The sequence below is a fragment of the Dermochelys coriacea genome, chromosome 8, assembly GCF_009764565.3.
Source record: "Dermochelys coriacea isolate rDerCor1 chromosome 8, rDerCor1.pri.v4, whole genome shotgun sequence".
In the NCBI taxonomy this organism is placed as follows: domain Eukaryota; kingdom Metazoa; phylum Chordata; order Testudines; family Dermochelyidae; genus Dermochelys; species Dermochelys coriacea.
This window is the reverse complement of record NC_050075.1, coordinates 105,054,095-105,075,425: the sequence shown is the minus strand read 5'-3', so window position 1 is coordinate 105,075,425 and position 21,331 is coordinate 105,054,095. Positions and strand designations below refer to the sequence as shown.

At 40.7% G+C, this 21,331-nt stretch overlaps 1 protein-coding gene across 1 annotated transcript; it reads right to left on the bottom strand.

The window, feature by feature from the left end:
* Positions 1-659: 659 nt before the first annotated feature.
* On the bottom strand, positions 660-19,714 carry LOC119859763 (riboflavin-binding protein-like). The gene is made up of 6 exons (XM_038412336.2): positions 19,560-19,714; positions 18,579-18,678; positions 17,233-17,361; positions 7,822-7,933; positions 1,820-2,049; positions 660-1,080 (listed from the first exon to the last, which is right to left on the bottom strand). Exons 1-6 carry the CDS (start codon positions 19,705-19,707, stop codon positions 1,062-1,064), a joined length of 738 nt encoding a protein of 245 aa, XP_038268264.1. The 5' UTR covers positions 19,708-19,714; the 3' UTR covers positions 660-1,061.
* Between the last annotated feature and the right edge of the window lie 1,617 nt (positions 19,715-21,331).

Here is a 21,331-nt window from a genome sequence, read left to right as displayed (position 1 = left end):
TGTTCTGGGACTAGGGGACAAGGCAGGAGAAGGCATGAAGCTGAGGAGGGCAGAAGGGTGTATTTGTAATGGTTGTGAGGGGGGAACTGGCTATGGCCAGAGCAAAGGCAGTGGAGGGGAATGAAGAGAAAAGGAAAGCAGAAATGCAGCCTGGGGAGGAGTGGTTCTGAAGCTTGCATTTAATGCAGAAGGTAAAGGAAGCTAGTGGGGTGGGGGTGGAGATATAGATATGGTTACAGCAAAGGAGGAGAGAGAGGACATGTTTGCTGGGCATTTGGAACTGAGGCAAGATAAGCAGGAAGGCCAGAGAGCCACTGTTTGCTGGGGCTCGGATGGATACATTCAAGGCCTGGATAAATGCTTCAGCAGTTGGGAAGGGCATGGAATGGCAGACTGTCACAATCTCGGGAAGGAATGATTGGCCGGAGGTAGCTGCAGTCCAAATTCTCTCCCTCACTACTGAAGTTGTGACAAGTTGATTTAGTCCAAAATGCAGATTTTGTAAAAATGGCTTCAAAATAACCTAATGGTGGTAGGAATGATTTAATCATTAAAGAAACAGTCAAGGTGATGGAAAGCAGAAAGTGTCGCTGATCAGTCTAGCTGCATGACACCCAGAAAGTAAACAAACAGCCAGAGGATAAACATGTTGGATTTTAAAAATGCTTCATTTTATTGCTAATATGAGCTACAACATTTTAAAAGCTGTGGCCCTGATATTCACCTGGTGTAAATCAGCATACCTCTGATTTACACCAGCCAAGAATCTGGCCCACTGAAACCACATCCTTTTTGAATTACACTAGTGACATCACTGTGATAGGTAACTTAGAAAAACAGACAGATCCATGGCACTTTACCAGCATCAAAGAGATTGCACAAGTGTAACCAAGGGCAGAATTTGATCCACTATTATCAGGATAATGTCCCCTTACAATTAGTGTAGATTTTGGTTTAACTTTGGCAATACTGGCAGTGGAGAATGGAAACAGAACATTCTCTGACATCCTGAGGCATCAGTCTGGTGATCTTCAGGGAGGATTCGAACCAGGTCCCTTCTGTCACAGAATTTCAAACACCCTGTGGGGATTAATAAAGCTCAAGTTCATTCTTCATATTCACACTGTAGGATTCTTTTACAATGACATTGTTTAAAATAAAAGCTCACTAATATTGAACATATTTTGTTACATGTAAAATCATCCCTATATACAGTTTAGTACAGTATAGTTTAGTATCCCCTATGGACTAATGCATATGTCTGTACATAATAAGCTATCATTTTTCACCTACATCTTGATGAGGAATTACATTTTCATTTATCAGTAGCCAGCCCCCATTGGCCTCCCCCGAATGTAAATACTTCAGCTCAGTTCACTATGAGTTTGTAATGTCAGAGCGGCATCTCCATATTAAAGACTTGGGTGGCTGCAATTTTCTTCATTTATACACACTAAAGACATGATTTTTCCAGAGGTCCTGAGTCCTCACAACTTCATTTGAAATCAGTGGGAGCTGCAGGTGCCCAGCACCTCTGAAAAAAACCAAGTCCTAAACATAGTCACTAGGCTTTGGGCCATTTCATTTCAAGTTGCAAGTGTAGTCCTCAACTGGACACATCCGTGCTAATCTGCCTAGCAGTTTTGTGATGGAGACAAAAATCAGATAAGGTATAACATGAACAATTACCATTGATTTAATTTCTTGTGATGTAATCTACGTGATTTCCCAAACTTAAACTGGTAGGACAGCCTGATATTACCCCATTGGGCCTCTGCTACTCCCCCAAACATTAGAACTTCTAGTACCATATACTCACTCTATTTCTACCCCTTCCTCTTCCATTAGCTCAGTCTTTCGCAGTTTACGTCTGCAGGCACGCTCCTCGCTGCTACTGATGCTGGAACTCTCCTCCGCGCTTTCGGAAGTTAAATACTTGATCGCCACTGCATCCTTCTCGTTCATTTGCAAGCAGAGGCAGGAGGATTTGCTCACCTTAAATGAGTTTCCCCACATGATTTGGCACATATCAGTCCCATTTGCGTACACCTAGATGTAAAACAAAACAGATTAAATTAAAAAAACACCTCACCCATCAAAAACACTTGGGCCTGGTTTGCTGTTGCCCTTAGTCCTTTCTACCAGCGTAAAGAGGATCTAAAACATTGCCAAATCAGACTGGTAGTGTGTGAGACCCACTTACCACTGCTCAAAACCACTTTGCAAGGTGCAGGGCAAAGGAGAATATAGCCCCTTATTTCCTTAGTTGTTTTCACATGCTAGGTGCCATAGATGAAAGCCTGTGTGTGTGTGGTCAACTTAACCCCATACAGCAAATAACATGCCAGGACATTCTGACATGTATTTGTTTTAGTGACCTTTGTATCAGACAGAGTTCTGGAAGCTGAAATCATGTATTTCTCCACAGAACAGTGCAGTCTAACAGATTTGTGGCTATCTAGAATTTCACTGTTGTCATTGTATGTATATCATGGCCACTCAGGACTCCACACAGAGAGTACAGATGGAACTTGGAACAGATACCCACTGCTTGTAGGAGCTCCAAGAGAAGGCAGAGAGCCACAACATCACCTGCTCTCCCTCAAAGTGAGTCCCCCCTCCAGTGCAAGGGGACATGTCCAGTTCAGGGAAATTACAGGTCCCTGTACCAGTTTGAAGTGAATTTGTCCTAAAGCTTGTTTTGTACCAAAATCTTTTTTGGAAGCACTATCTACAGCGACCTTTATGACCACACTGCAAATAAACCTCTTGGCTATTTTGTATATGTCATGGTAACTTGCTTCCCTCCTGGCCTGGATTCAAATAAACATTCATATCTTATTGGTTGGAGAAGCTAAGAACAGGTAACCTTTAGGTCAGCAGAGTTGGCAGGTCATGTACTTTAGCAAAGCCATAAATAGGTCATTTAATTTTATCTTTGTTTGCACATTGTCCTCCACATATTTGCTGTTGATTTGCAATATCTTCTCTTTTGCAATAATTTAATCAGACTTAGATACCCTGCAAAATAAAGCTGACAACGTACTTGGCATATGCATGATGGCAGATGAAGCAAGCTTGGGAGTAAGAAGCAGGAAGTATTCTTTAGTGATTGAAGGACTACTGGGTTCTATTTCTGACTTTGTCATTGACTCACTCTGCAACCTTGGTTTAGTCACTTAATTTGTATCTGCATCCCTTTGTTAGTGGGAAATGGGTATAATACATATCCCAACAGGGGTGTTGTCAGACTAACTCAGAGCTTGTAAAGCACTTTGAGATCCCTTTGAGATCTGACATTACTATAAATATTCAAAGTATTGTATGGTCTATTCTTCTCATCATTATGCAGACACCCTCCCCTATGCACTGTTATTACAAATGGAAGTTATAAGTGTGCAGTGAGTGAAGTGGAACCCTTTCACACAAGCATCAGTTCCTATCAACATGCTGAGTTTCCAGTACTGTTGCCAATTCTGCAGCGTGCAACAGCTTTTTGAGTTACCATTGTCACCCATGTGTGTCCATATCATAAAGAAAGTCTCTTCCCAGATGATTTGCCCTGTGCCAGTGACTCATTTCTCTGTGGCTCAGGGATCATTGGATGAAAGGTGCTATAACTGATTATTATTATTTTTAGGCTAGATCCTCAGGCCCAGTTATGTGGGAGCAGGGGTGGAGACATCATGTCAGGGAGTTGTACATTCCCCCCCCCCTTTCCCAGAGTAGTCTCTTTCCTTGCTCAGGGGTGAGGAGATCTTGGTGTATACTATGCTTGTGATATGCAGGCGGTCAGACTAGATTAGTTCGAAACAGTCTCTTCTGACCTTATGATCTATCATGTGTGAAAAATATGGAGTCCATTCCAAATAGCCCTCAAAATTTCTGCACTGTAATATAGCTTTTAAAACTATAACTGAATGGCAGGGAGCTGGCTTCATCTAAGCTGCAGTTGCTAGAGGTGCTATGCCTGTGGAGTGCGAAGGCAGGCAGCATGCCACTGACTTTCGCCCCACGAAAGCTTATGCTCAAATAAATTTGTTAGTCTCTAAGGTGCCACAAGTACTCCTGTTCTTTTTTTGAACATGTGCTCTCTCTAGTGCAGGTCTGAGACTGCCAGTCAGGGTACAGAGAGCAGTGAGGGGGATCTAGGCCACAAGGTGTGGAAGGGGCTCTGCATCCTTTTTCCCATGTATACCCAGAGCAGAAAAATCTAGCCCTCTGGCTGTACCTTCTCTATTTCTGTCTCTTTCAGTGGCTTATTCCTTCAAGTCCCGGCTATTTCCTTGTGTCCTTCTGGTCAATTCAGGAGCAAGTAAAATCTATAAATAGGCATTTCTTTATTCCCTGTATTCTAGATTGAGCCCTGGTGTCCAACAAACTCCAAATCACTCACTCATACTTGCTAGATTAATCTTATTCAATTCACTTAATTCTGATCTTGCTGCTATAACTACAGGATATTGAGAACACTACAGTGCACAAGCACTGTCCAAAATCGACAAAGCATATCAGCCCTCAAACTGGTGCATAGGCTTTTCATTTCTCCATGCCTTAGGCTATATTCTACTTGTGGTCTTTGCTCTAAGTTCCTTTTGGTGAGTGCTCTGCATGCACAACAATGATACAATGTGGCTCATAAATATTAAGATAGCATGTGTAGAATTGGCTAGGATCCATTGTACATTCTTGATATGCAACATTAGTTCCAAATACTCCTTCCAGCCATTCTCATGTCAGATGCATGGCTGTTGATTGCTTCACTGTATGTGTTAAAAGCACTTGAGGAAATAAAGCATCTGTCTGCAATGCACTGACATTCGAGAACTCTTTGTGCCTTTTGAATATCAGCAATTTCCCTTCCAGAAGCTCACTCCAAGCGCTAGCAAAGTCTGACTTTTTCAGCAGTTCATTTTAACCCTGAAACATGTTTTTTTAATTGTTTGGACAGTGCTTTGAGGTGTTTTGGCTATTGCAACGTAAATAGGCAGAATACTATTAATTTGAATAATGTACTGCAGGGGTTCTGAAACTTCATTGCATTGCAACCCCCTTCTGACAACAAAAATTACTATGGGACACTAGGAGGGGGGACCAAAGCCTGAGCCTACCCAAGCCCCACCACCCTGGGGGAAAGAACGGGGGCCAAAGCCCAACTGCCCCAGGCTGGGGGGGTCCAAGCCCAAGGGTTTCAGCCCCAGACAGGGGGCCTGTAACCTGAGCCCTGCCACCCAGGCTGAAGCCCTCAGGCTTGGGCTTTGGCTCTGGGCCCCAGCACGTCTAAGCCAGCAATCCACTTTGGGGTCCCAACCCACAGTTTGAGAACCACAGATGTACTGTGTTACTGTGATTTGATAATAAGAGAAAGAAATGATGTGATAATTCTAGCTGACAGAGGTTGTTGTTAAACATAACAGACCTTGTGCAGTCATTGACATCTGTAAAAAAACAGGAATAAAACATAATGATGGTGATTGGATAGCATTATACACCCCTTTTCTGTGGTCGATGATCACAGAAGATCAAGGCCATGGATAATAGGCCTTGTACATTTGAACTGAGTGTATTTTTTGTACAATGTTGTACATTTCCTCTCCTCAGCTGCTCCCACGTGTATATTGTTTGTATCTTCAAATCTTTCAGTTAGATGATTCATTGTGTTCTATAACCAAAAGCCTGGATATCCATTATCATACATGTTTCTTGCCATTTAATTAATAAATAAAGAACAATTGATTCTAAAAACAATTAACACTCACACAAGCTCTCTCACCAACAGAAGTTGGTCCAAAAAAAAAATTACCTCACCCACTTTGTCCCAATAATATTTTTGTAGCTTTTAGCTTCAAATGAAATGATTGTCATGGAAATGAATGTGGAGTAGTAGAGAGCTTGCTTTGAAGAAACCTCTTCTTTACTCTCTTTCTAATCATCATGAGCAGTATTTGGTGATAACCATGGCCAGCAAGGGGCGTGGCTATGTGTTTTAACTTAAGAACTGCAGTGTCTAGTTAGAGTTGATAAGACTTCTGGATTTGCTGCCTGGTCTTTCCCGGCTGATGGATATATTTTCTTTAAAAAATAACTACCAGTGAATTTGGTGATGGTAAAAGGTGAGAGAAGGTCTCAGCCTATCTCCAGAACAGGCACAGACTGAGCAGGAACCAGCTTTAGCTATCGGAAGGGCACTTGGAGCCAATTTTCTGAGGTGCTATTTTCCATCTTTGCTTCAACCAGAGCTGTGTGGATCCTTGGCTCTTCTGAAGATCAAGCCCTTAGTCTCTACAGTCCATGCGTTTACAGGCTGTTCTGCTGAGACTGCCACTTGTGGTGGGTTTTGTAATGCAGACACCGATCCCACAAAAAGAAAAGGAGTACTTGTGGCACCTTAGAGACTAACAAATTTATTAGAGCATAAGCTTTCGTGAGCTACAGCTCACTTCATCGGATGCATTCCGATCCCACAGTTTGTGGCCTGAGACTATCCTCTCCTCTCACAGAGGCTATTGAGCAGCCTTCAGGTGGCAACTGCAGTCATTTGCGACCAACCAGTTCCACCTTCAAGCCAGCGACTTGGAGGCAAATGGCTTTGCAAGCCTAGGACCGATTTTCACCAATGAATTTTCAGTTCAGTCCCCATCCTCCGTCCTTAGGGAACCCTGCTGTGTGAGCAGTTCTAACAGACTCATTTAAACTAAAACTTTATTAATATTCAAAATGCAGTTATTACAGTACCACACTACACAATTTTCACCTCATTCAAAGGCCACTGAAGTAAGTGGAAAACCCCCCATTTACTTCAATTAACTTTGGATCAGGCCCCAGGCAATTTCCTCAGCGTCCCCATTTGAGCCTTCATTTTATACCCTTGCTCAGAAGGTTAGGCACCACAGCCATCAGACTTTTATCAGAAAGACTGGGTGAACTCTTATAAAGTCTGTCAGTGCTGCTGTTTAACCAGCAGGGGTCTGAGGAGGATAAAGGAAGAAAAACAGGGGGAGTCTAAGGATTTCCACAGGCATTTGGAGGACAAACTCTTTTCCCTGGGGGGAAGAAGCGTGAGTGCAAAAGTGCAAACAAGGTAAAGATGCATCAAATCTAAAGGGTAAATATTTCAAAAATGTGATTTTTAAGAGCTTACATCCCATTTTCAAAAAAGACATAAGCACTTAGGAGCTCTAATTGAAAGTGCATGGGACATAGGCTCTTAAATAATTTAGACATTTTAAAAATTTTTATCCACCATCTCCTTTTGTTGTGTTCTCAAAGTTAACATTTCCCTACACTTCAGTATCTAGACCAGTGGTTCTCAACCAGGGGTACATGTATACTATACACTGAAATGTATGTACAATATTTATATTCCAGTTGATTTCTTTTATAATTGTATGGTAAAAATGAAAAAGTAAGCATTTTTTCAGTAATAGTGGGCTGGAACACTTTTTTGTATTTTTTATGTCTGAGTTTGTAAGCAAGTAGTTTTCAGGTGAGGCAAAACTTGGGGCTATACAAGATAATCAGACTCTTGAAAGGGGTACAGTAGTCTAGAAAGGTTGAGAGCCACTGATCTAGACAATACAATGGTTAAAATATCAGTGGCACCTGAACCTTGTTTACTCCTTGCGATCCTGCTTCACCCAAGGTGAGAAATTAAATAAGAAATCTGGTATAGACAAAACCTGGAATTGTAGAAGTCCAAACAATTTACCTGTTGAATTTTTTTCCCCCAAAGACTTTTTTGATGAGTTAACCCCTCAGGAAGTAGTGCTCACTCTCTTTTCATGCTCTTATTCTTGTAACTGCTCTGGTGTGCTTTCTCACCTTATTGTAGGGGATGCATTCGTTTTTACAGTGGTTCTCTCCATTTTCATCCCATTCCCAATCTGTCATCCAGTTGCGGATACAGGTGGAGTCATTTTTACATGCTTCATACCTGCATGCAAGTTAGTGGGGAACAAAAAGTAAAATTATTTACCTCCTTGTTTTTCAGAGATGTCACTGGATTACACTGATGTTGCACAAAGAAAGACACATGGGTTCTGCTAATAATACTCTGTGCTTACACAGCACTTTTATTCCAGTGATCTCAAAGACATGAACATATTATTCCCTTTTTACTATAGGGAAGCTGAGGCAAACTCCATCACTGATCTATGGAGTTTCTGCTTTCTTACATCCAGCATCTACAAGGACCCAAAATTGGACAGCAGCAGCCATGTGGGGCAGGCACCCCAAGGACAGACCATCAGAGAAGTAGGGAATTTTTATATTTACAAAAGGAAAGGAGCTAATAATGCCAGTTTGAAAGGTGCTGTAAAGAGTCTGTAAAGCCTCTGAGAGTCAGCTGCTTGGACTGGACAACGGGGATGGATCACTCCATAATTGCTCTGTTTTGTTCATTTCCTCTGAAGCCTCTGGCACCAGCCACTGTCAGAAGACAGGATACTGGATGGACCATTGATCTGACCCAGAATGGCCGTTTTTATGTTCTAAAGAAAGGGGGAAAGCAATCAACTAACGAGCAACTAAATAAGAGCATATAAAAATAGTCCATGAGCCCACGTTCATTATTTCTAGGGGGTTGAAGCTAGGGGCAAAAGAGAGGAATGTTAAAGGAGCCCAGAGGACTATGGTTTGGTAGGAACTGTTTTAAATGACAATTAAATAAAAAAGCAGGTAAATTAATTGTAATCAAGTATTGTAAACTGTTAGCCTAGATAAGGAAAAAGTAACTTATTACTAAAAAGAAAAGGAATACTTGTGGCACCTTAGAGACTAACAAATTTATTAGAGCATAAGCTTTTGTGAGTTACAGCTCACTTCATCGGATGCATTTGGTGGAAAAAACAGAGGGGAGATTTATATACACACACAGAGAACATGAAACAATGGGTTTATCATACACACTGTAAGGAGAGTGATCACTTAAAATAAGCCATCACCAGCAGCAGGGGGGGAAAGGAGGAAAACCTTTCATGGTGACAAGCAAGGTAGGCTATTTCCAGCAGTTAACAAGAATATCTGAGGAACAGTGGGGGGTGGGGTGGGGGGGAGAAATACCATGGGGAAATAGTTTTACTTTGTGTAATGACTCATCCATTCCCAGTCTCTATTCAAGCCTAAGTTAATTGTATCCAGTTTGCAAATTAATTCCAATTCAGCAGTCTCTCGTTGGAGTCTGTTTTTGAAGCTTTTTTGTTGAAGGATAGCCACTCTTAGGTCTGTAATCGAGTGACCAGAGAGATTGAAGTGTTTTCCAACTGGTTTTTGAATGTTATAATTCTTGACGTCTGATTTGTGTCCATTCATTCTTTTACGTAGAGACTGTCCAGTTTGGCCAATGCACATGGCAGAGGGGCATTGCTGGCACATGATGGCATATATCACATTGGTAGATGCGCAGGTGAACGAGCCTCTGATCGTGTGGCTGATGTGATTAGGCCCTATGATGGTGTCCCCTGAATAGATATGTGGACACAGTTGGCAACGGGCTTTGTTGCAAGGATAGGTTCCTCGGTTAGTGGTTCTGTTGTGTGGTTGCTGGTGAGTATTTGCTTCAGATTGGGGGGCTGTCTGTAAGCAAGGACTGGCCTGTCTCCCAAGATCTGTGAGAGTGATGGGTCGTCCTTCAGGATAGGTTGTATCCTTGATGATGCGTTGGAGAGGTTTTAGTTGGGGGCTGAAGGTGATGGCTAGTGGCGTTCTGTTATTTTCTTTGTTGGGCCTGTCCTGTAGTAGGTGACTTCTGGGTACTCTTCTGGCTCTGTCAATCTCTTTCTTCACTTCAGCAGGTGGGTATTGTAGTTGTAGGAATGCATGATAGAGATCTTGTAGGTGTTTGTCTCTGTCTGAGGGGTTGGAGCAAATGCGGTTATATCGTAGCGCTTGGCTGTAGACAATGGATCGTGTGGTATGATCTGGATGAAAGCTAGAGGCATGTAGGTAGGAATAGCGGTCAGTAGGTTTCCGATATAGGGTGGTGTTTATGTGACCATCGCTTATTAGCACCGTAGTGTCCAGGAAGTGGATCTCTTGTGTGGACTGGTCCAGGCTGAGGTTGATGGTGGGATGGAAATTGTTGAAATCATGGTGGAATTCCTCAAGGGCTTCTTTTCCATGGGTCCAGATGATGAAGATGTCATCAACGTAGCGCAATTAGGGGCATAAGGGGACGAGAGCTGAGGAAGCGTTGTTCTAAGTCAGCCATAAAAATGTTCGCATACTGTGGGGCCAAGCGGGTACCCATCGCAGTGCCGCTGATTTGAAGGTATACATTGTCCCCAAATGTGAAATAGTTATGGATGAGGACAAAGTCACAAAGTTCAGCCACCAGGTTAGCTGTGACATTATTGGGGATACTGTTCCTGATACACTTCAATCTCTCTGGTCACTCGATTACAGACCTAAGAGTGGCTATCCTTCAACAAAAAAGCTTCAAAAACAGACTCCAACGAGAGACTGCTGAATTGGAATTAATTTGCAAATTGGATACAATTAACTTAGGCTTGAATAGAGACTGGGAATGGATGAGTCATTACACAAAGTAAAACTATTTCCCCATGGTATTTCTCCCCCCCACCCCACCCCCCACTGTTCCTCAGATATTCTTGTTAACTGCTGGAAATAGCCTACCTTGCTTGTCACCATGAAAGGTTTTCCTCCTTTCCCCCCCTGCTGCTGGTGATGGCTTATCTTAAGTGATCACTCTCCTTACAGTGTGTATGATAAACCCATTGTTTCATGTTCTCTGTGTGTGTATATAAATCTCCCCTCTGTTTTTTCCACCAAATGCATCTGATGAAGTGAGCTGTAGCTCAGAAAAGCTTATGCTCTAATAAATTTGTTAGTCTCTAAGGTGCCACAAGTACTCCTTTTCTTTTTGCGAATACAGACTAACACGGCTGCTACTCTGAAACCTAACTTATTACTGTTACCCTCATGTTTCCTCCCTCTCCTATTGTTTGTTTGTTATATTCATGGATTGGGCCTTATCCTCCCTAAAGCCCAGATTTTGCAAACACTTACACACCAGCGTACCTCTGTGTGTCTGAGGCCTGGTCTATACTACAGAGTTATGTCGACATAAGGCAGTTTACATTGACCTAACTCTGTAAGTGTCTACACTAAAGTGTAGCTCCCATTGATGTAACTTGTCCACTACACAAACTTAATAACTCGACCTCAGCAAGAGGCATAGCACTTAGGTCGATGTAGTGTTGCTTACAGTGACTATTGCGGCCTTTCAGAAGCCATCCCACAACAACAGTTAAATTGGCACAAGTTCTCCCGGTGAGGACATGCACTGCCCACACAAGAAGCGTAGTGTGGACATGCAAAAGCAATTTACTTAGTGCGGTGGCTATACAGCGCTGTAACTTAGATCATCTTAATTTGTAGTATAGACTTGCCCTAAGTAGTCTCAAAGATTTCAGTGGAATTACCCATCTGAGTAACCCCAAGAGTTCCAAAATCATGAGCCAGGGCCAGAAAAATCAAGATTGGCTTACAATCATGCAAATTTTTAAAAATAAGATGTTTGGTGGTTTTTTTTTTTTCAATTTGCTTTCTGTTTTTGAATCTTCAGGGTACACTGAAGTCCCATTTTCAAGGTTTTCTCTGCAACCATGAAGGCTAAAAACGTATTTTTTTTAAATGAAAGCTGAGATTCTCACATATTGACATGACTGCAGAAGCTGGGGCAAGACTCAAAATCAAATTGCAAAAGCTGGCACTATTGTACACATAAAGTTAAGCCCTAGTTTGTAAGCTCTTTAGGGCAAGGACTATCGCTACTAATGGATTTGTTCAGCAACTCACACAACGGGGCCGCAATCCTTACTAGGATTTTAGGTGCTGGTGTATTATAAATAATAACAACAATGCATGCACATCCAAATTCAGCCCTTAGTCTTTGAAAACTTAGGAGTGAACAAAGCTATTTTAAACTTGTTTTCTATACGATGTGTGCAACAAGCTGAAAATACTTTTGTCTCACACTTTCACATTCAGTCAATTTTCAACTACCAAGCTTTTATCATGCAGTAATTACCTGGTAGTGCTGGAGTGGACTTTTGATACCAGGAATGCAGCTCAGTAGTTATACAATTACATGTTAAACTTTAAATTGTACAAGTTCAACTTTTAAAGGATAGCCTTTGGTGAACTCTGAGCAGAACAATCTAGGAAGTGTGTTGTCCAAAGTCCTATGTTGCTTTGTTGATCCCAAATCTCTCTCCAGTTCGAAAAAGGACTCAAATCTGTTTTCATCACACCACCTTGTGGGGGTAACAGCAAGCACAGATGGAGGAAAAACGAGATCCAAACAGAGCAACAACTGGGAGGGAGAATGGGATAGTCCCAAGCCTGCCTACATGTGAATCTGCTGCTGGACTTTGGGGCCCTGTTGGGAGTGCAGGTCATAGACTGGCCAATTCTTATGATCCAGCCTTAACATGCCACTGACAAGCAGGCTTGGCCAGTGCCATTGTGCTGCTGTGTTTGGCGCTGGTACAGTTATCAACATCAGAGCTTCAGCAATTAGGCTCCAATTCAGCACAAGCTTAACTTTAAGCATGTGCTTAAATCCTTCCCTCTTCAGCAAAGAACTTATAAACATGTGCTTAGGAGTGTTGCTGAATAGGGGGCTTGATGCTGTACATCTGGTTTCCACAGGACCCTGAATTAATCACTATTTGTATTTATCATCTATATTAGTAATATACAGGGTCCTCCGGTCAAGATCAGTGCCCCATTGTGCTGAGTGCAATACATACACATAGGAAGAGACAGTCCCTGTTTTTCATAGGCTTTTTTTTAAGCCTCAAGGGGGAGCAAATTATGGGGGGCAAAATTATGCAAGATCATGACATCTGAAGGGATTCATGCTGTCCAGAAACCCAAGCATGGCTCCTTGAGGCATTAAAAAAGGCTTGCAAAAAGCACAAATGCAAACTTGAAAGCCCCTCACACCAGCCAGCAGGTACCCTAAGGTTATGGCTACACTGTAAAGGTAAAAGTCGAGGTAAATTATGTCACTCAGGTGAATTAGTCACTCCCCTTGAGCGATATAATTTGTGCTGACTTAGCGCTGTCCACACCGCGCTTATCTCGGTGCGAGAGCTTCCCCTGCTGACATAGTGACCACCGCTCGCGGGAGCTGAAGTAGTTAAGCCAATGAAGAGCTCTCTCCCATTGGCTTAGAGCGACTACATAGAGAGCTTATGGCGGCACAGCTGTGCTGCTGTAAATTCTCTAATGTAGCTGTAGCCGTAGCCGAAGAATGATCTGCTTTTCGCACGGCAGGATACTTCACTGCTAGGTATTTTTATTTTGGAGCTAATTCTTATTTGAATGTTCAGGATTATTTTTCAGAATTCATGCTTCCCCTTCAGATGGGCAGGGGCCTATTTCGCAGATGGGTCAGAAAGAAAGCTGCCCACAGGGCTCTTCATGGTTCATAGAGACTTTCAAAGAGAACAGTTTTAATGCTGATGAGAGCAGGAAATCCTAAAACAATAGGAAGAAAGGGGAAGGCCCCAGGCTAGTCAGATGATTTCTTTTAAATGAAATCACTGCTCTCTCAGAATTTTATGCACATTTCTGGCCACAAAGACTACAGTATGCAGCAGGCACATTCACAGCCCATGGAGAAAGTAGGTCAATTCCCCAGGAGCACTGCAGCATACTGAAAGGACTCCCATGAGTACAATGTGGAAAATCTTGGAAATGCTACTTTGGAATGTCAAGGAGAGTGGGAATTTTGTTCAAAATACCGTTTTAGTCTCTGGCCTTGGGTGGGACAAGAGAATGGGAATGACACGGAAAGGTGTCAGACACACACTCATGCATATAATATATTGTGTCATTTGTATATCTGTGTCCTACGCCAGGTGTATATGACTCCAATTAGAGTACCAGATGAGTGGGATGCATAATACTGCAGATAGATAAGTACTTATTTGTTTATAGCAGAGCTCACTACCTTCTTGGTGCTTTCCAGACATTCAAGAAGAGACAGACCTTGTCCCGAGGAGCTCCCAGTCTAGTATAATACATAAACTCCCAGACAAAAATGGTCTTTTCTTCAAGATTACAAAACATGATTTACCAGCTTGTTCTGTTTATAGTCAGCTAAACCACATGAGGAAAACGGGAGTGCTTTGTAACATTACGCAAACCCATAATATACATTACACACCTAATTCTCATTTACACTAAGGCTGCCTTCCACCACCCTGGGCAGTGGAAAAGGGGCCTTAAAATATGCATAAGCTACATGCGCTATGTGTATTTTCTTCCACCATTATGTTTTCCTTTAATTTTACATAACAGAGGGATAATTACTTTTTGTATGATTGATATGGATTGTAGAAGATTTATTCTAGCTTTCAATGGCTTGTCATATTGCCTTTTATGGGCCTGCTCCAAAGTCCACTGATATCCAACAGAAAGACTCTAAGGTCCAGACCCTCAAGGGTATGGTGCCTAACTCCTACTGATTTCAAGGAGAGTTAGATGCCTCCATTCCTTAAAGGATCTGGGCCCAACTCACTACAATGAGCTTTGGATCAGGCCTTGAAACAACAGATGGGATTGCAGAATAGAGTGGAAGTCATCTCCTCGCTTATTGATCTGATCACTTCCCTCTGAATCCTTTCCATTGTCTTCCCATCCATGACTGCATCAGATTTAAGTTTCTTGCCAGCACCTTCAAAATGCTATACAACTCTGCCCGTCCCTTCTACTGTTCATATTTCATGTTACTCCCTTGCCCCCTCTGCTCTGCCAACAATGCTGTCCTCAGTTGCTCATTTAGCAGCTTTTTGCATAACACCTCTCCATGCCCTTTTCCATGCTGCTTCTTATGCATTTTGAAGTTGTCACCTTCCAGAGTTCATCCACGAGACCCTTATCTCTCCATATTTAAGTTCCTCTTGAAGCCCTACTTTTGCCATGCTGCCTATCATGAATCATGGTGACATGTACATAGAGTAAAAATTAGAGAAAAAAGTGGTATGTTGTTTCCCATTCCCCCTAACCCCTGTCTACGTATCTGTCTGTCTGTCCTTACTGTCTTCCTTTGGGCAGGGATTGTTCTTTCTCATCTGTCTTGAAAGAGCCAAGCATATACTGTGCACTACCATAAATAAGAAGACAGCTATTCCTATACAAATACTGTATATAAGAGATGGGCCCAACTTGGAAATTATTATCCAAACACCTTAAAGTTTCAGTGGTGGTGGTTTTGGATTTGAATCCACAGAGCGGAGCCTATCCAGTCAAGTTAAAGGTCTTGGTACCTATCTTCCAGGCATTCAAAAATCTGGGCCCAGCATATCTAAAAGGCGGTTGAAAGCTCCAAGATTAAAACCATAGTTAACAATTCTGCTCCTCCAGCAAAATGAAATTTTCTACAATGCAATAAATGTCATCAGTGGAACACACAAGCTTTATCCTTCTTTGACCTGCCTTCTCTAGCTTAGACACAGAGCAGAGTGGACATATTTAAAAAAAACAACCCACCTCATCCAGTGCACTAAATACCCCACTAACAATGACGTGGATGAAATGAAACAATCACTATGCTCTCAAATGAACTCACACAGAAAAACAATAAAAGACAAAAACACCCTATCAACCACGGGTGAACACTTTTCACAGTGATCACTCTGTACCTGACTTATCAGTCCTCATCCTCAAAGAAAACCTTCATACACCTTCAAAAGATGAGCCTAGGAGTTTAAGTTCTTAACTAGATCCTATAAATCATGGACTGAATAGAGATCAGAGTGCTGGAACAATTTTTATAGTGGAGGTGCCGAGAGCCATTGAACCAAACTGTAAACCCTGTATATCATGGAAACCATTTCAAGCCAGGAGGTGCAGCAGCCCTCCCATCACCTCTAGTTCCAGCACCTATGATAGAGATGCTGGATTTATGGCTTATTACAACAATTGGTAACCTATTAAACCCTATCCCCAGCTTTTTTTTCCCCTTTCCCCGCTATGACTGGACAGGTGTTTAAGGGGCACTTCACCTTCAATGCTCCCTTGAAATGTGTTAACTACTTAGGCTAAACAATCTGTTCCATCTTGTATTTATCTGTGATACTCTGAGTACATTTCCCAGACTTAGGGAGCTCTGTGTAAGCTTGAAAGTTTGTCTCTTTCACCAACAGAAGTTGGTCCAATAAAAGATATTGTCTCACCCACCTTTTGTCTCTCACAAATCTGAATGGAAGACAGGTGTCTAAATCCTCTAGACTGCTTTGAACAACTCAACCATTATTTGTATTACATTTCACATCATTTTCCCAGTAAAGCCAAATTTCTCTAGTTACCATGCCCAAGCCTAAAAGTAATAGAGAAAATAGATCAAATGCATTTTTCCAGCTCCTATACGTGCTCTAACATAACTTTGCTAAACACCAAGGTTTCATGATTAAAGAACTACATTTCACAACTCTCTATACCTATAAATAGATGCTGGATCTGAATCACCGGAAAATCAGAATTTTCACTTCTTCGGTGGGATATAAGATGTCTAGACCTGATGATTTGCAAGGTATTGGGCTTAAAACTATCCCACCACATGCCGTGTATCTCAAAAAGTATTTTTCACTGCCTGCTTTTATCTGAGTTGTATTTGGGGGAAGAAAAAATTAACTATTTTGGGGTTAGATCATTATAACTTTTATTAAATGACAGCTGTCTGAAAACTGCTCTGAAATATGGAGTATTAGAAGTAGTTTAAGCAGAAATGGATTCGTAGACAGAAAGCAGGTGAAGAGGTAGAAGGTTAAAAATAAATAAAATTTATTACATAAATTAATTCGTTAGTTTATCCCATGATTCCACAGTGTACTTAATAGATACAGAAATAAAAGAAGTGTATCGATATCATGGGCCCATATTTAGATAATATATGTGATTATGCTGCTCATATAATTTGTATTTTCAAAACCATTATACAAACTGACTTTATACTAGACTTGGAGATGTCACTGAGTGTGTTATTATTTACAGGGTAATCAATTCAAAGGGGAAAAATTAGAGGCGTAGAAAATAAAAGAGAAGTTGAACAAAAGAAGACAGATGCAGAGTGCTATCAGATTTTGTTGCCACTTGTTTGGGAAGGTCATTATTTGCACATTTGTGGCTACCTCTTACACGGGTAATGCAGGTATCTCAAATATAACTAAAAATATGAGCAATGTAAAGTGTTAAGCCTACCAGTCATCACAGAAGTTTTGGCACAAAGGAACAAACTCAATACTAGCAGTGTAGTTGGGATTGATCCAGTGAGCAGCATGCGGGGAACACCAGTAAAAACATTCTATTTTCTTCATGTAATCCTCGCAACTACATTGAGTGAGGAAAAACAACAATTAAGTCTGCTTCTCAGCATCCAAGATTATAGTCCACACTTTCCAAAAGGTTTCGACAGTACCCATCACTACAGATTGGATGGAGCAATTTAAATCCATCCTCTTGTCCTATTTGTGTATAGATTCTAAACTTATTCCTCTGATTTTGGGTGCAGGTTTTGCCTGTGAAATTACTGGAACTGGACAAATCATGCAAAAAAGTTTGTGAATATTCACTCTAATTTTTAAATGAATTAATTAGTCATGTTTGGGCCCCTTTTGTATTTGCTTTATATAAACATTTGAGCCACTGAGTTTTTGCTGGCACGAAATGGTCAAGTTCAAAGCAATAATAAAATGTAGCATCAAACCACAGCATAAAGCTTTGTTTCTGTGTTATACTCTCATGATTTCACCAGTATTCAGATTTTCTCTAGTCCATCTGAAGTTACTGAAAAACCACATATTGTAGTTGTTCTCCTGGGAGTGGCAGGCAATAGCTATTACTTTTGCAACTATGTTTTTGCTTAATTGTTTTGCACTTTCATTCTTTTATTTGTGTAGTCTGACATATTTGACAACTCTAAAAATCTAGCAATGAACTATAAGCCTCAATTAGGAAAACATTTTTTATGGTTACAAAGCTCACAAGACTATAAGAATTTTTCTCATTATTTGCAAGTTTCCTTTCTGGCTTCCCTTTTACATTTTGTTTTTTTAAGACTTAATCTAATTTTTCTGTTTTTTTAAACAAGGGACAAGGCCCTGTCAATACAAATCATGGACTAGATTCAATTGTATGCTCCGGCTGCTACAGAGGTACAAAGCAGGCATGGTTGTAAATATGGCTTAACCAGACAGGTAAACCAGGTTTACTACTGGTTTGTATTGCCAGATGATTGCACACCAGAGAGAGCATTTTTTAAAAGAGCAGGTCTTAAGAACCGTCACTCCTCTTCTGAAATGGCAGAAGCCCCTCTGCCTGAATAAAGTGTGATTAAGGCTCCATGGATTTTTGGGAGAGGAGAGAAGGAGCAGAGAGGAACTGGGCAGATGAGGGGCCAAGATGGGGGCAGCCACTTTAGGTAACATCTCCAGAAAAACCTATGGAGTTTCCATCAGAAATTCCAGGGGGAGTTAATGTTGGCAGTTTCAGCTATTGTGGAATAGTCCTATTGCACCAAGACATAGACAATATCAAAGCTGACTTACGATTTACTGAGAATCCCACATCTGTTCCAGTAGCTGTGGCTTACTTGAATTACTGGTGAATGAGCCAACTGCTCTGTGAAGTTTGCATAGCAACAGGAAGCTATTGAAAATAAAACAAAGAGACTACAATGACGGTTTACTTTAACAATCAAAATTTGGAAAACTCAAAATTTAGAAAAAAGAACAGGCGTACTTAATGAATCTTTTGGGCACATAATCCAAAATGGTAACAACTGGGAGGGAAGCTTTACAAAAGAAAGACTTTCTACGACTTGTAAGTGCATGATCTTGGAAATGAGAATGTGACCACTGATTAAGTGGGACTGAACTGGCATCAATATTGTTTTGTGAGAATGTATTCAGTCATTGCCAAGAAGCTAAGTAGTGTTTTAACCAGCTGTCATATGCTGGACGAGTGAAATTTCTGAACTCCAGCCTTTTAATACAGAAGTTATCAAATGAAGGAAAAAGATGACATGCAGTGAATATTTGTTTTATTCTTACATTTATATCCAGTACAGCATTTTAATTTTCAGTGTTTTCATACTTTTTCTGACAGGCTCTACTTTTAATCAGGCCAGAAACTTAATTAGGACAATAATTTGTGCACTGATACATCACAATCAAGATGATTATGCTGTATTTTAAATGTTCTCATACTTAATCCCATCAGGCCCAAGTCATCCCTAGTGTAAGCTTAAGTAAATGGAGTACAACAGGATGAAATCTGGATCATACATTTTTTGAAGTTCAGTTACTGAAGCCAATAGTTTTGCAACTGGTCTCAAGGAGAACAGTATCTGGCTCTGCATTTGGAACTGGATGTAGTAAGGAAAAAGCCAATAAAAGTTGCTTTTCAAACAAAACTCCTATTGTAAATATTGCACAGTGTTAAAGTAATTAAAAGTATTGTTAGTTGATACAAAGGTCAACTTTTAAACTATTCTAAAAATTCTACGCCAAAAATTAAACAGCTCTTACATTCAGAGTACAATGTGCATTCATGGATGTCCGGCTCAGGGCTTGGTCTCTGCTTGTGAGTTCCCCCCTCTAGACACCTATCCCTTTTGCAGGTAGATGTTGCTAGGATAGCAAAAAATAGGACTACAGCAAACTTGAACATCTTCATTCTGCACTTGCCCTGTAAGGAAAGAAGACATTTCAGTGAGGTCCTTTATCTCTGAGAAAAGTTTGGTATAAAATTTCAGCTCGATTATGACAGGTTTCAGAGTAGCAGCCGTGTTAGTCTGTATTCGCAAAAAGAAAAGGAGTACTTGTGGCACCTTAGAGACTAACAAATTTATTAGAGCATAAGCTTTCGTGAGCTACAGCTCACTTCATCGGATGCATCTGGTGGAAAAAATGCATCCGATGAAGTGAGCTGTAGCTCACGAAAGCTTATGCTCTAATAAATTTGTTAGTCTCTAAGGTGCCACAAGTACTCCTTTTCTTTTAGCTCGATTATAAAACTAATAGGAAGGACTGTTTAGAAAAGGAGAAAAATTAAAAAGTGAAAAAAACAAAGATGGACAGACAAGTATTTATACATATATTTGTCCCCTTTCTCTTTCACAATATCTTAATATTATTAACAGCAAGATTTTTAAGCCAAGAGGGACAAATGACTGAGATCAAGAACCTCAGGCACTGAATCTTAACACAGCTTGAAATTCATGGGAACATACACATTGTCATAGTACATCAGGCTAGAGGTCTATCTGGTCCAGTAGCCTGTTTGGGACAGTAGCTGGCATTAGGTGCTTCACAAGACGGTGGAATAATAATAATAACACCTATTTCTTATAATGCACTTTTCATCGATAGATCTCAAAGCACTTTATCCTCACGAGACCATTGTGAGATAGGGAAGTATTAGTATCCCCATTTTACAGATGGGGAACTGCAGCACAGAGACAAAGTGACTTACCCAAGGTCTACAATTATTTTGTATACCTCTATCTTGTCCCCTCTTATTTATCTCCTCATAAACTAAATAGTCCTAATCTTTTCCATCTTTTTTCATATGGAAGTTTTTCCAGACCTCTCTAATCATTCTTGCTGCTTGTTTCTAACCCCTTGATATTACTGCTACATCCTTTTTGAGATACAGTGGCTAGAACTGAAAGCAAAATTTCAGGAAAGCTCAGACTATTGATTTATACAATAGAATTATAATATTTGCCATATTGTTTTCCGTTTCGTATGCATCCTAACAGGTTTGTTTGCTTTTTTAAGCTCTGGTGCACACTGAGCATAGATTTTCCATGAGCTATCGACACTGATGACTGGGGATAACATTTTCAAAAGCACCTCAGTGACTGAGGACCCTAATTCCCTAAGTCATTTTTTAAAGTGGGACTTAGCTCCTAAGTCACTCTGGCTTTCTTAAAATTTTACCTCGGGTCTTTTTTCCTGATTTTTTTCAGTTAATTTATAACCTCATAAAGTGTATCAATTAGGCAAAAATATTATTGTGATAATTTAGATACAAGCTGTAGATTAAAAAAAATAAATCATGTATAGCAAAGTTAGTTCTAAATAGTTAATTAAAAAAACAATAAATGATTTCAGGTCTCCTATAGATACACTGGTGTAAATTTATCATGGTGTAATTCCAGTGACTTCACTGGCTTTACAGCATGGATTAATTTGTTCCATAAGTTTCAGGTTTCTGTTGCATCCTGTAGAAAATTATGCTTTTCACACAGTTACAGGTGAACTCATTCTAATGGATTTTAAGACAATGAGCCAAA

Coding starts and splice junctions, on each gene's coding strand:
- LOC119859763 (XM_038412336.2), bottom strand. CDS start 19,707: ATGAAGATGTTCAAGTTTGCTGTAGTCCTATTTTTTGCTATCCTAGCA. Junction 18,679..19,559: donor ATGCACATTGTACTCTGAAT/GTAAGAGCTGTT, acceptor TATTTTCAATAG/CTTCCTGTTGCTATGCAAAC. Junction 17,362..18,578: donor TGTGGGATTCTCAGTAAATC/GTAAGTCAGCTT, acceptor CACTCAATGTAG/TTGCGAGGATTACATGAAGA.